This window comes from Spea bombifrons, chromosome 9 (assembly GCF_027358695.1).
Source record: "Spea bombifrons isolate aSpeBom1 chromosome 9, aSpeBom1.2.pri, whole genome shotgun sequence".
Classification (NCBI taxonomy): domain Eukaryota; kingdom Metazoa; phylum Chordata; class Amphibia; order Anura; family Pelobatidae; genus Spea; species Spea bombifrons.
Window position 1 is genome coordinate 20,844,006 of NC_071095.1, and position 15,317 is coordinate 20,859,322.

The window sequence follows — 15,317 nt, forward strand, 5'->3', positions numbered from 1 at the left end:
TCTGTTTAACATCCACTACTGAATGTACAAAAATAAAAACAGAAGTAGAAATGTGTCCAAAGTTTCAGCTCTCTCATTGGTGTGGTTACTGGCTGCGTTCGGTTACTGGTACGAATCATACTTGGGATTGGTGGCGTCGAAAGGACGTTCCACCCATGATGTGCAGTTTAATGCATGTAAACGTGTGGTCTCTTAAAATAGACATTTATTCTACTCATCTCCAGCACTGGCTCTGTGAAGGTTGCGTTTCGATGTCCAGGCGGTACTCTAGCTCCCTGGGACATCGGACTGTCCCTTATCTCACAGTACTTCAAACTACCTTCATCAGGAACATTCATCGCCAAATCACAATGAAGTTACTTTTTCTGAAAGCTGTTCCTATAATATTTCTACGATCTTCTAATGCCACAGATGGCTTTGTTTCATGTGGATTTTACAGACACCATAAACTTCAAGCGGAAGAAAGTGAGGACATTCCAGATCCTGGTGTATAAAGTACATGTTATTTCATAATTACAACCCAACGATTAATGTGCTTATTTCTCAAGGTGAAATTTATACTTTTATTTATACATTGGGGGAAAAAAATTCAAACAAACAATTAACTCTACAAATAAGGTGGTGAACCCTTCAGCCTTTACAAAGTGACTTAACACAAAAAAGGTTTGAGAGGGTTTCGACTAGGTGATTGGCTTAGCCTTTCTGCTTCAGAAAGCGTTGCCTTTGATTGGCTGCCACCTTACAAAAGACGACCTCTGCAATCGGTGGATCCACAACAACATAAGAGCTTCTTCCCTGCAACGCTGCCGACTTCATAGTTATAATCCCAGGTCAACTCGGTGCCAGCTCTTATCCTCCTGGAAGAGGAAATGTAATCAAGAATTATATCGCTGGGTGCAGAGGATCAAACCAGGACTGCTTCCTCTCACAGAGACCTTAAGATTTAATGTCGCACTACAAATAAACTATTTAATATATATAATATCAGAACAGTAAAGGTAAACAAAACAAAACAAAAGTTTAATCTGTAACCCCGCCGTGTACTGTAAGAGGCTTTGGTTTTCTCTCTCAGGCAGCTGGGTTTCTACTTGAACAATAAAACATGAATGTTAAGCAGATTTACTTACTTGCTGGCAAAGAAAGCCACCCAGGGAAAGCGGAGATCGTGGGTGTCCACAAAAACATTTTGTACAAACAGGTTAGGGCTGCAACTGTGCTGTAACGAGACAGATAAGCAAGCGTTGGAGACGTCCATCGAACCCCAAAAACCCACAACGCATTTTATAAAGACACTTTTGTAATGGCATCTGATTTGATCTGCCCTACTCAACATAATCTGCAGGGATTTTAACATTTAATTAAAGATGGTAAAATACGCTCATTAACCGGTTACCATCCTAGCAATCTAAACCCCTCGTCTTAACCAAAAAGCAGAGCCTTCCCCTACATACTTACATTCAAGTATCGGCCAAGGTTCCCCTCCAGCTTTGCGTCGATAATGTAGCACGATTCCTCCCCGTCGTAGAACTGCCGCGTCGTTCTGCGGCCTGTGCCTTCTCTGTCGGCAGACGGCATGTTGGGTTTGACCGTTATGCCGTGAGTGGATTTCAGCGCGAAGCCACGCGTAGACTTTACAGCCACTTGCCTTTTCACCGGACCTTAAAGACGGAGCGAACGAGGTAAGTGCTGGGAGACGTACGGGCGGAGCTGTATTCAGCCGTATTTATCCAATGATCTAGAAAAACTGTGCATGCCATCTACCTGAGCCACTATTCACACCACTCGCCCTATAGAATTTTACTTATATTTAATACCATTCAACTAGTGCTAGAATAATAGGGAAGAATAATAGTCCACGATAGCGTCCCTTCTGAAGGGTTGTACAAAAAAAAAAAAAAAAAAAACGGGACCCACCAGTATTGGCAGAGGGATTTTTCTTCTCTTCTTCCTCGTCGGAACCCGATGAAATAGTCTGGATGTCATCGCTGTCATTGGCTGCAGCCTGCGCGGACTGCTTCTTAGTACTATTTGCCGCGCTCCCCATCTCGCTGTCAGAGCTGCTGGATAACATGAGGACTTCCTACAAGACAGAGGAGGCAAGCATTATAATCGTGCGACAGGGAAGGAGGCGAGGCGCAAGCAAATCAATCGGTAAGGAGCGGGCGGGTGAGGAACCTCAGCTCGACGTCTGAAGTTGTCAATGGTTGCTGCTTAGACAATGCAACCGATCCATAAAGCAGGTTCTGGTGCAAGTGTGGAGCAATCTGCAGCAGCATTCTGGCTGTTGCCATGGTGACAGCATCACCTCTGGTTTGGCTTCATTAAGCAAGGCTCTATCTTGACTAGGCTAGTGTGCAGATATAACCAACATATGTAAAGTGCAATCCGTGTATTGATAACGGGTGTGGAGGGACGGACATGTTTAAGAAATGTATGCGCAAAATGTATGCCCTTTCTTCTTCTCGTTTCACTTACATCTTGAGCCGGAGTCTGGGAGGACTGGCGTCTGTGCTGGTGGATGCTGGTTTTGGTCACAGGTCTTCTGATGCCTTCAGGTTTGGCCGGGGAAGGGTTATATCCATACACCCTGGAGCTGTCCCCAGTCCTGCACATAGTAAGTAGGAAGCATTTACACAGACATGTTACGCACTGGTGAAAACGGTCAATTTGGGACCAAATAAACCTCAACTACTGTTTATTTTTCACCGTGTAATCGCGTTCCTCCTCAAGCATGAAACACGCTCATCATGCCCCCTTTCATGCTCCTCAGCAGCCTGGCACAACAGGGTTACTCTTAAAGTTACCAAATGAACTATTCAGGCTCGGGTCGAGACCAGTACGTACCCAGGCATCCGGCTTGATTCCTCAGGCGCCTGAAATTAAAGAAATACAAGCTTAAGGACACTGAAACGTTAACAAAATGCATAGTCTTAGTAGCTGCCGTGCCCAGTAATTCTTTATATATATAATTTGAGCACAATTAAGATAATCTTCCCGTTCTTTCATCCCCTTGGATTTGAATGGATCCCTAAAATCTGGCCAATTTTATTTTTTACCACTAAAGATTTAAAGTAAATATTTTTTTCCCTGTTGAAGGTAATTTGGCACATTCAGCCTATAAACCCAGTAGAATAAATAATTTGCCAATTAATAGCCAATAATTTGAAAGTAGAGCCAGTTGACCGTAGGGCTTGCATAACGTTCGGAATAGCCTCATGTCTATCCCACACGTGCACTGTATTATAAATCGTTCTCACCTTCCTGGCATCTTCTTTCCTCGTGCCTTTTGAAGCGATGTCTATGCTAGCAAAGTTTGGCTTATCCGTCTCTGAAGTCTCTCCCATCTTTAGAGAGGACCTACTGTCAGAATCCATAAGAGAGTCTGTAATGGTGTTGGAGCTTAACCACGAAGCCACTTTGTTCTTGGATGTCTCCTCGGGTAGTTTGCAGTCGTTGGCCTCTTCCTGGCTGGTCTGTCTGACCAGAGCAGAGTCCTTAGAGGCCGTCTCAGACGTTCCATTCTCCTTCTGACCCCTTGTCTGTCTACGAGTGGCATAGCTCCGCCAAACGGAACTGGTGGTAATGTCCTCGTTCTTGCCAAAGTTGTCATCTGAGCTGTCGTCATTGGACTCCTCTTGGTCCTCGCTCCCAGAATTCTCTTCCCCATCCTCTTTGAGGTCCACGCCGCTGCTATCGGAGGAGGACTTGACATCGCTTTCATAACCATCCTTGTAATTCTCTACGCTTTCGATATGGTCTAGGTTGGCAAAGTATTCGTCACCCATTTCAAGCCCCTCTTTGTCTGCAAAGTCATCGGTCAGGATTTTCCCTGTGGAAGACACAAAGTTAAATTGAAAGAACCCCTGAAAATGAATGCCTCAAATCAAGGTACAGATTGCTTTAAGCTACTCGATACATTAGCCAATGTCCATGGCCGCCACAGGAGTACAACACATTAGTATCAATTGTCCAAGCCCAGTCCATACCTCCCCCCCCCTTGACCATTTTAAGTCTAGGATGCAGTAACGAGGCACAGACTCGGTCCATCTTACCCGCGTAAATGCAGACAAAAGACCCCTTGGCTATGTCATCCAGGCATCGGATCCCCCAGCCTTTGTTTTGTGTTTTGAAGAGCTGAAGTCGCACCTGGAGCCCATGCTGCACTAGACGGTTCGTACACAGGTTCGGGTTACATTTGCACCTTTTGTTGCATTCGTATACTCTGCGGGAAGAGAATATACAGGGATTAAGCCAAAAAAAAAAACTAGCTCCAAAACCATAGGGCATGTGGCACCCCCAAGAGTTCCCCTAGAGCTATTTCCTAACAAGTGTGTGTATGTATATATACAAATATATATATATATATATATATATATATATATATATATATAGAATTGTGTCTTTCCATCTTTTCCTAATGGCTTTAGGAGGGTCTCTTAATCTGGCAGTAACCAGTAAAGAGGTACATTTCAATAATTATATAAGGAAAGCATCTTCCAGCACATCACCCAAATCCTTATAGAGCCAGGGTGCCCTCCAATGTGTCCTTACCCAGTTGGTAGGCACTCGTCCAGACGCTTGTGTTGATACCCAGCTGAATGGTTAACCTGGGCTCCCGGGGTACAGGCCGTAGCTTGAACCGTCAACTGGTGGCAGGCACATTTGGACCTGAAACAGGATTTGGAAAACTTCAACCAGTGCATTTCCATGTCATGCTCAAATTACCATAAAGGCGTGCAAATGAGAGGGTGCTCATGTTTAAATAACGCGTGTGCAGGTTTATAACCAGATTCCCAACGGCTGAGTAGCCTCCGAGCAACAAAAATAGAACATAACCCAAGAGGGAACTGTAGGATTGTTATATTCAGTGGGATGCCATGGATTAAAGCTGAATTTTGATTCATTAAGTATTGGGCGACTGCTTTATCAGGGCTAGCCCCATTACCGTCTGCATTGCCATTTACTTTGAGGGCAAGTCAAAAGTAATGATTGCATCCTACCTGTCTCTACAACCGTCTGTACAGTCGCATCCCACCATGAACTCTGGGGCAGTGTTAATGTAGACACCTTTGCCCGGGATCCTCTCCTTGCTGTAGGCCACCTGAGGCGGTGGTGTTCTGTCTATCTCGTTGACGCAGGACAGAGGCACGTCTTCCTTGCCGTACGTGATATCTGGGATATAATAAAAGGGTTTCTGCGGTTGGAACTTTCGGTCGACCAACACGTACGGGTCCAAGCAAAACATCTCCAGGAAGAGCATGTCGCAGTTCGTCTCCAAGACGTAGCGTTCGATCTCCGGCATGGTGCGCAGGCTTAAGCCGCACGGTGTCTTGTAGATAACGTGGAAGCCCATCTTGCGATTCACCCGCCGCCGGGCGGTCATCCGGCGGAAGTCATAAAGCAACGGGACTAGCAGGGGATTCTTGCCCCTGTGGGAGGTGACGCGAATACGAGACAAGCAAGAGTAGCTGCAGACATGGGGCAGGTAGAAGAGTTTATCCTTGGGTGCCTTGTAGCTCGTCTCCTGCGGCAGATTCTCTGCCTGTATTATCTTGATCGGCTGTACGGTAGTCAAAAACCTTTCAGGTTAAAATAAAATTAGAAACAAAAAAAAAAAAAAAAAAAAAAGGAAATTAAGAATGGTACTTCAGCCATTTTTTCTAATGTTTAACCTACATGAAACGAGTGAAAAAAAAACATTTTTAAGGTTTTATTCACATTCGCTATGACTACTCGTTCTTACCAACTTTTACTAACGTCCTCTACCAAGACAATGTGTTACTTTACACAATGGAAATGATCTATCCTGAATATTCTTCTGATATACTGTAATATATACTGTAACATTTATACGCAATTGCTCTTTTATAGGACCAGATCAAATAGAACCCTTAACCTCAAACAAAAGAAATGAATTCCGACATGGTATTACACGGTAAGGCATCTTTAATGTATTTGTACCATTAAATACGTTTTAATAGCACAAAACGACAGGACTAAAAAAAAAAAAAAGGGAAAATTAATTCTATTATATTGTAAATGATTATAACTAAAATAGTAAAGAAGCTCAAGAGCAATACTTGGTAGTTTTGTGGATAGAGTATATTGTTGAATACCTAAAGGACCCCCAAAATGCGGGACAATACAAAACCTTTGTCATATGGAGAAACCATTAACATTGCCATCGTAATTATTTTAATTCTATGCCCCTAGCCGGTTTTTCAACATCTACAATGCCACAAAAGTAACTTCCATCCTACAAGAGCAGTTTAGCAGATGACCCACCTGTTGGGTTGAATGTTTTGGATGGTCTGCCCGGTTTGTAGAGCCTGGATGGTCTGCCCAGTTTGGATTGCTTGGATGGTTTGCCCAGTTTGGATTGCCTGGATGGTCTGCCCAGTTTGGATTGCCTGGATGGTCTGCCCAGTTTGGATTGCCTGGATGGGCTGGCCAGTTTGGATTGCCTGGATGGGCTGGCCAGTTTGGATAGTTTGAATGTGCTGTCCTTGTATAGTCTGGAAAGTCTGTATTGTCTGAATAGCCTGTATGGGTTGCAGCGTTTGAATTGCCTGGAGGGGTTGGAAAGTGTGGATGGTTTGGTTGGGTTGGTTGGCTTGGAAGGCGTGGATGGTTTGGTTGGGTTGGTTGGCTTGGAAGGCGTGGATGGTTTGGTTGGGTTGAAAGGCGTGAATGGTTTGATTGGCTTGGAAGGTGTGGATGGTTTGGTTGGCTTGGAAGGTTTGGTTGGTTTGGAAGGTTTGAATAGTTTGGTTGGGTTGGAAGGTTTGGCTGGGTTGAAGGGTGTGGATGGTCTGGTTGGCCTGGACGGGCTGCGTGTTCTCGATGGTGCGTTGTGCAGGTGTAGATTCACTGAGCACAGGGGAAGTCTGGCCAGAGCCTGCCGAGTTGGGACGGAAAGAAGTGCTTTTCTTGGCCACTTGCTTCTTTGACTGAGCCTGCTGACTGTCAGAGCTAAAGGGGGCGCAGAGCACACAGATTGCAGGTTATAGAAATATAATCCATGAGATTCAAACCCAACACTCAAAGCCCAACATGAGCAATACACGATGCTTCAGAATATGGAGCCCAGCAGATATGCCTAAAGATCATCTGAAAATTAAAAAGGCCCATCATGCTAACATCTGGAAGAAGCTTTTATCCATATGTTACACATAAACAGAGGCTTTAGTTAACCCCACCCAAGGCAGATCCTATCACCCCTACCACCACCCCAAGTAAACTTGTGATAAACACATACTCCGTGTCAATGAGCAGAGGCGATGGTATAGATTGTGGTGAGGCAGGTGCTGTGTCCTTATACTGAGATTCGTCCCCGGTCAGGTCGTGAGTGTATTGTACCACCGGCCCTTTGCTGCGAACTGCACCTGGAGACACATCGGAAGTTATTTTAGTAAATGCACATATTTTCTATATTATAGATATAAGCAAGGCTGAAGATATGAAGTACACTAAATCTTAATAAGCTTGCAAATTCTTCTACAGTTTCCTTACAGTCCACTTGATCATCAGTGTGAGGTCCACGCGACCCCAAATCCGCACCGGCTCACTCACCCACGTTAGGCCGTGTCCTCTGCTGTCCAGACTGCTTCTTCTCTTGCATGGAAGCCGTGGACGTTTTCATGCTGAACATGGGTTCCAGGCGAGTGGAGCCTCTGTAGATCCACTCGCAACGTTTGTCATCCTGTAGAAGGAAGTTCGTGAAGCGGAGAGGACAGAAGTGTGGGTTCAGGCAAACCGTTTTACTAACAAGGCTGCAAGAAGAAACGGAAACCCCCTGCACACCATCTGTGATGTTTGATGACCTCTACCCGGCAAGTACACCTAGAGGTAGGACTTCTGTTTTGCTTATATATTCAAGTCACTAAGAAAATCCTATTTTCTGCCATCACCATGCGCCATTGCCATGCAATGAGCAAACCTCTTCAAATAGAGACATGTCTTGTAATTGTAGTCATTTAAAAGATTGGCAGATTAGCTGGGAAGTTTCATAGGACCCGGCCACGTGCCTAAGGACAGAGGTACTTAGGACATATTTATATACCAAAACCTTCAATGAAGTCTTTGTGGCATTCATTTGGTTGGGACCATACAAATATTCCGAGGTAACCCTGTCCAGGTAAGAAGTATGAGAAAACGCATATTTTTCCCACATCGATACGACGTTAGGCTGGTTGTCTGTTAAACCGTTTGACTTACCAAGAACAGAATCTTCACCAGGCTTCCATCTACTTCTTCCACCTTGGATTTCCACCAGGTTCCTTCCCATTCTGTCTTGATCATCTGTCCGCTCTTCAGAAGAACCATGGGACGGTTTGGGTAAGCCGTGACGTACTCCTCGATAAAGTCGCGGCAGGAAACATCCTCGATGTCTTCCCACGACTTGTTCACTAAAAAGGGAGCCGAGGGTACGCCGCGTGAGCTCAACAACTTAGAACCTTAATGAAAAGTAAACTTTGAGAAAAGACCATTTCTTATCCCTGGCCTATTCTATTTTTCTGATTTTATTCATAAATATTAGACTGCAACCCAAAGAAAAGAAATCCTGTGTCATACCCAAACCATAAATGTGTTTTTTATATAGAAAAACTCAATTTAGGGTAAATCATTTTAAATTATTTTTATAGATTATTAGCCGTCAAAAACCACCAACCAGAAAAAAAAGCGCAAGTATGTGGGTAAGAAGCTCGAAGGACAAAGAAAGCAAAACTCACGTGCCCGGCAGACGGAGTACAGTTCTGATTGCGTAACATACGAGGCGTATCCGTCGTCAAAGAAAATCAGATATCTGCAAAATGACATTGCAAACAATGTCAGCAAGGTTAAATATACTTAAAGTCAAAGTGCTATATTAATTATATGCAATAGAGTTGTGCAAAACGATCAAAAACAATTCAGGTCAAGCTGTTAGGTCCATTTGTTTTCGGACAGAGGATTTGGTTTCCTGCCCTTTCGGCTCCGTGTCCCCGTTTTCCTTCCTGCAGCGCCGCAGAGATTCAGCCCTCTTTAAGAAGGACTCCGGGAGTTGATGGAGACCATCTAACTAGCTAAGGCTGGTGGGGAAACTTGTTAAAAGCTGTTCCACCAATTCTGCTTGGTCTCTCAAACATAATAGCCAGAAAGAAATGGTGGCCATTTGCTACAACATCAATGGCCATCCACACAGCGTCAGGACAAAGAGACCAGTACCTCATCTTGTTCTTGTTGCTTGGAGGTTCAGCCACAATTCCAGCGTACAGCCACACCTGGTTGCCGTCTTTGTACTTGGCTACCACCCTGCTTCCTACGAAGAGTTGTTCGGGTAAAGGGTGGTAGTCGTACGCGATGTGGTTTCCAGATAAGAGGCTCTTCCCTTTGTTGTCAAACTTCACTTTGAATTTTTTGCCAGTGCCTTGGAAGAAGAACATCAAGACATGTCAGTACAGGAAAGCTGGAAACGTCTAATTCATTCGCTTGGATGATAAAAAAAAAAACAAAACAATAAACCTACCAAGATGAGCAACTCTACAAATCAAAGAGCGTACCCATGCTACTGACTGCTAGCAAATGTACAGAGCAAACAAATCGACATCCCAGGCCAACAGCTCTGAAGTGATGAAACTCACCCGCTAACTGGATGGAGATCAGGGTTCCTTTATGCCAAGTCTTGGTCCTCTTCTTGCCAAGAATACGCATCCCGACGACGAGGTCTCCATCTCTGCTCATGTCGTTGGTCATACTGGCTTGGTTGGATCCCCCTACAGAGCTCGTAGGCGATGAAGGATGGGAGGAAAATCTGCCTTGAGGTCCATCTGTATTAAAGAAACCCATTTTCAAGTATGTGTGTACATATCTATTATTTATTGCGCACAGATCCTACCATTATGGTCTCATACGCTGCAGAAAGTAGCCATCTGGTATTTATTAAACAGAATGGGGTTATGTATATAAAGATGCTAATTGTGAGTATATGCAGGGCCGGCCGAAGACTTAACGCCGCCTGGGGCGAAGTTTAAAACGCCGCCCCCCCCGCCGACGCCGTCTCCCTGCTCTGCCACAGTGCCGGCTTGTAATGCTGAGCGCCGGAAATTGACGTCACTTCCGGCGCTCTGCATTACAAGCCGGCACCGGGACCGAACAGGGAGACTCGCCGCAGAGGAGAGAGAGAGAGGGGCGCCGAGCGGGTAAGCGAAAACCACTCGGTGCCCCTCTCTCTCTCTCCTCCGCTTAAAAAAAAAAAAAAAAAAAAAAAAAAAAGCGCTTGGGGCGGCAAAGTGTCGCCCCTTCTAAAGTGCCGCCTGGGGCAATTGCCCCAGTCTGCCCCATTATAGGGCCGGCCCTGAGTATATGGCCCCTTTTTTAAACTATATCGCAGACTATAACAAGTAATTCTGATGCAAAGCTCGAGAAGTATTCTCAAGTATCACCATAGCAACCAATGCTGGATACTGGCCAATTCCATTAGTTGCTACGACGACAAGAAATTTGATATTTTTTTGGCACTCATGCTGTACCCAAGAACTTCAGTTTTGCTTAAGTATTCGAGGACCTAAATATGTTGGGGGGGAAACATTTTTCCAATCTATAAAAATATCAAAAAAAGGATCCGGAAGCATCTTTACAATACCTGATTTCTTCTGCATAGCGTCCACTATGTTCTGCACATCTTGCCGCGATCGCTTCATGGCAGCCATCGCTTCCTTTAACTAAACAGAAACATGGAGGTCTCAGACAGCTGCAGATCAAGGTCAGGAGGGGGCAACACTATTACAAGGGGCCCCCCACACACAATTCCGATACATTTTAATTGCAGTCAGAGCTCAAATCAGCCTGGGATTGGAAAGCTTCAGACATTAGCACCCCCACAAGAACCATGTTTTAGGGGGCTACCCTAGTAAGCAAACTTTTCTTCCTACAAAACTGTATGAAAGTTAATAAATCACTGACAAAGACATTTTAATGAAAGGGACACTCCAGCCACCATGTGCGCTTCAATGCATGATTGACAGGTGTGTGGTCCCTTTAAACTTCCATGTGGTCAGTTTTGCAAATGCATGGAGGACTCTGCAGAAAGGCATGTGCCCCTTTCCCCATCCCCTTTCGGGAGATCCATTTGGCCAAACAGATCTCCCTGCACGTGGTGGACTCGCTTCCAACCAGAAACAGCATGGCTGCAAATTCTATCGGGTAATTGTTTTACTTTTCATTTTTGTTTGTCAAGAAGAATCAGGGACTGTGCCTTTAATAGGTGCAACCACATGTGTTCACACAGAGACAGCCCTACATACGCACACCTGCATACACACTGACTCCATAAACACAGATCCCAGCTTCTACCTGCAGCTTCCCGGCAGGGGGATCCCGGCATCTTAACACCGATCCCTGTCTTTTCATTTCAACCAGGGTACCATGCTTCTTACTGGCAGATCCCATCACATGACAGGAAACAGGAAGCTAACTCTGCCATTACTGATCATGCAGTCTGTCTGGGTCTGCCATGCACCTTGTGAGCCTTCTTCTGGCCTTCAACATCAGCCAGCACTGCAAGCTCCAAAAACGGCACTGCAGCAAGCAAGGACCCCTTGGCACCAGGGGCACTGGGGTGAGGGAAAATGCCCCAATTGTTAATCTGCACCTGGTTTTCGATAACAAAAGTATGACCTCCACGTTACACACCAACATATGTGTCCGTTACATGAAGAGTGATCCATGTGCTAAAGAAGTGGGCAGGGGAGCCAAACACTCCCATTGAGGTCTTTGTTGGACTTTCATGGGCATTCCAGGGAAATGCGTTCAGTCATCTCATGGGTTTAACTATGCATGATGCAGGGCCAACTCAGACCTTCTTGCGGGAGAGAATCGTTGGGGTTGACCCTTCATAATGCACAGTAAGTCCAAAGAGCTGAAATTAACTCCTGTTTTACTGAAGAGCCCCAAAGGAGAAACCAGGCCGACTGAAACCTTCAGCTGATGTCTCCTGAGATGCCAGCATATGTAAGTGTGATATAACAAAGAAATAAGAAGGTCCGTGTATCTCTTACGTGAATGTATCATTCATTTGTACGTGTACTCACCAGATGCTTTTCTCTTGGCGCCTTACTTACTGCGTCACCTAGAAAAACAGGATTTAATGCACTTTTTTTTTAACAGCGATCAACTAAAGTGGGCCTAGAAGGAGTTCCTTGTGTCCTTCCATATATTTTTTTAAAACCTGGGCCTTGGGACTGTTTTCTTCAGCTCACGTTCACAGCGAGAAGACGAGAGGCAGAGAACAGAGACATAGGCGGGGTGATTGTCATTTGATTATCTGTGCATGTGATTGGCTGTAGAAGCGATCACATGCATGGAAGTGTAAGGGATCCGCTGTAGACGGTCATGGATCACTCAGCAACAGCAGTGACACTGACACCGCAAGACTATTTAAAAAATAGTACCAATGACGTATAAGGTATGTACGTCATTGGTCAGGAAGGGTACCTTTGCTCCTTGGCTGGTAAACCCCACATTGGTTCGTCATCTGAACCCATTGACGATCCGCTTATTAACAGACTGTAAGCTTGCAAGAGCTGGACCCTCTTCTCCTCTCGTACCACGTATATTAATGTTACTGTCTATTTTGTATATTGTCAGTTTATCTGTTTCTTTGTTTTTGTTTAAACTTTTCTCTACTGTAGCACCGCTACAGAATCTATTGGCACCCTATAAAAAGGAAGCTTTATAATAATATGTCACAATGGACAAGACTGGGGTAAATATGTATCCAAGGCCAGCTGAACTGGGGATGTATAGGGTAACCGTTAATGAAGACAGGCCCTCGTAAGGTTTAAATGGGTGTCCGTAAGTACCAGTCCCCAGGAGACTTCTCTGTAATGTACTACCGACCTGATTCCACGCTTAGGACATCATCATCCTCTTCATCTGGGATCTCGATGACTTCCACGGGTTTCCCGTCGGCCCCCTCGTCCTCTGAACTGCTTTCCTTGTAAGTCAGGCCCATCTGGGTATATAGGGTTTTCACAATCATTTCGCAGTCATTCACCGCCCTGGGGAAGAAAAGAAAGTCTGCTGTAATGCGAGGGTTAATACGTGAAGAGCAATGCCCTCCAGAAGCGACTGCGCTCACCGCAAAACAAGCAGGGCGGATTTTTATAACATCATGTGAAAGAAATATTTTCCATTTATGCAGACGTGATGAGCTGCTACCTTGACGCGTTATCAAAGAGCTTGTCCACGTGGTTGACCTCTTCCTCTTTCTGCGTGACCCATTGCTCCAGCTCCATCAGCTGAGCCTTCCTCTGCTTCACAAAGTCGATCTTCTCCACCTCCCGATCTATGAACTCGCGGAGCTCGCTCATGGAGATGCCCAGCTCCTCCGTCAACATCTGCTCCAGCTCATTCGCCTCGTCCATGGCTGCTCAAGAACACAGACAGTGGTAAACTGTTACGTATGCTATGCCTGTTACAAGGACAAACTTTCATTCATTCACATCGTTGTCACAAAACACATCACAGAACCATACTCGTCGGTAGCATCAGATGAGTCCTAACCAAAGTGGGGAAAACATGGTGGTGCTCAACAAGCTTACGTTAAGTTCTGCCCATGTCATGCACGGGCTTAAGAGATGGACCTGAACCTCTTTCGGCAAAAACTACTGTGCGCGAATGCGATACAAGCAAGCAACTTGAACTGTCGGAGTCTGCATTGGTGCTTTAGATGATAAGCTGTCTCGAGCACCATAACTCTAGTCTATGATGCCAACTCACATAACCACATGAAGATACCCTTTGGTGCGCATGTGTAGAGTCTGCATTGACTTCAAATAGCCAATCAGCGGCAGGAATAGTGTCTTCTGTGTCATTTTTGAAGAATACATATTAAAAGTACTTTAGCGTGCATTCTTCTACACTGGGGTGACATTAAACGGTCCCTTTAAATATGTCAGCGCACCATGCTCTCAATGCGCTCTCGTGACATCAGGTTTTAGCTGCTGACAGGAAACGGCACGATCGGCCGGCCGCTTCCTGTACACCCGGCGGCGGCAGGGTGGCGGCACCAGCGAATGAAATCAGAGACCTATTCAAAGCTCGGAGAATGCGTCTTGTTTATTATATGCATTTGCATAATTCCATGAATTACAAATAAATGCTCCAAGATGCTTCAGGACCCAAAAATGGTTATTTCCGCCCCTGAGCTATCCACAGCCGATGTCATATACGCAATACATGTAGAACGTATACAGAGTAACAATTTCAAAGTTCGCCCAGAATTACACTTACTTACATTGTTGCTTTTGAATCACAAAATAACCCCCAAATCATTAAACACAATCTGGTAGCACCTGCTTTAAAATTGTATTTTATTAACATAATTTATACACATTATTGGGGGGTTTTAAGGCTCTGGGCTACCCCGTACCCAGAAAAGAGGGGGCATCAGGGGAGGGATGAGTGACAGAAGGGCTCGAGGACCCGAGAGGGACTATCCTTCCAAAATAGGGACACTTTGGACATATGGCCAGGTCCTGTATGTGGGTTTTAAAGCATTAACGCATACAGTATATACACACCATACACAGTAAAGCAGTAACTGCCTAAACATCTCGGGCTACCAAGAATATAGACTTTAATAAGTTCTTTACAATATGTTGTAATTGTATAAACACGTTGTGCAACACACAATGCCCGAGACAAGCCCTGATCACGTATGTAACATGTATGTACAGCTGTGAACTGAGAATTCCTGCAACTGGGATAACTAGAATGTCACAACAATGTATACAAATGTATCCAACACCATCAAACATTACACTGAGGGGCTACTTATGAACAATATCCACTCCTATGCGGGCAACAAAGAAAGCACCCCATAAACCACTTGTTTTAATTCAGGAATACCCCTAAATTTAACATGTAAAACTACACTGATATGTGCATTGCTTGTGACCCCAAGGCATGAAACCGATCAATAGCATGCTAAGGGTTACGTATAGACATGTATGTGCAGATCTCCCAGGGTAGGTGTGCGGGGGGCATGCCCGGTGTGTTGTGTGTGTGTGTGTGTGTGTGTGTGTGTATACATATAGTACACACGTGTGGTGAGTGTCTGGGCATGCGCAGTGCGTGTCAGTACCGGCTGCTGCAGTTTTCCACTCTCTCTCCCCCACCGGCTTGTTCGTATTATCGGTCCAGTCGTTCTCTCCTCCGGTTGCCGGGGTTACGAGCCGGAAGTCCCTCTCCGGAACCGAAAAAGCTTCACTGTGCGTCGCCGGAAGTGACGCTACAGCGGAGCGCTTGCTAGTGAATGAGGAGGCGGGGCAGAG

The 15,317-nt window shown here is 45.2% G+C and overlaps 1 protein-coding gene across 1 annotated transcript; it reads right to left on the reverse strand.

The window, feature by feature from the left end:
- Positions 1 to 536: 536 nt before the first annotated feature.
- Positions 537 to 15,267, reverse strand: SETDB1 (SET domain bifurcated histone lysine methyltransferase 1). Its single transcript, XM_053474717.1, has 22 exons — positions 15,128 to 15,267; positions 13,201 to 13,408; positions 12,880 to 13,040; positions 12,072 to 12,109; positions 10,625 to 10,703; positions 9,624 to 9,809; positions 9,208 to 9,409; positions 8,733 to 8,806; positions 8,218 to 8,408; positions 7,573 to 7,702; positions 7,259 to 7,385; positions 6,286 to 6,972; positions 5,001 to 5,579; positions 4,552 to 4,668; positions 4,053 to 4,222; positions 3,258 to 3,829; positions 2,845 to 2,873; positions 2,476 to 2,605; positions 1,915 to 2,080; positions 1,456 to 1,658; positions 1,128 to 1,216; positions 537 to 857 (listed from the first exon to the last, which is right to left on the reverse strand). Exons 2-22 carry the CDS (start codon positions 13,404 to 13,406, stop codon positions 740 to 742), a joined length of 4,254 nt encoding a protein of 1,417 aa, XP_053330692.1. The 5' UTR covers positions 13,407 to 13,408; positions 15,128 to 15,267; the 3' UTR covers positions 537 to 739.
- Positions 15,268 to 15,317: the final 50 nt, after the last annotated feature.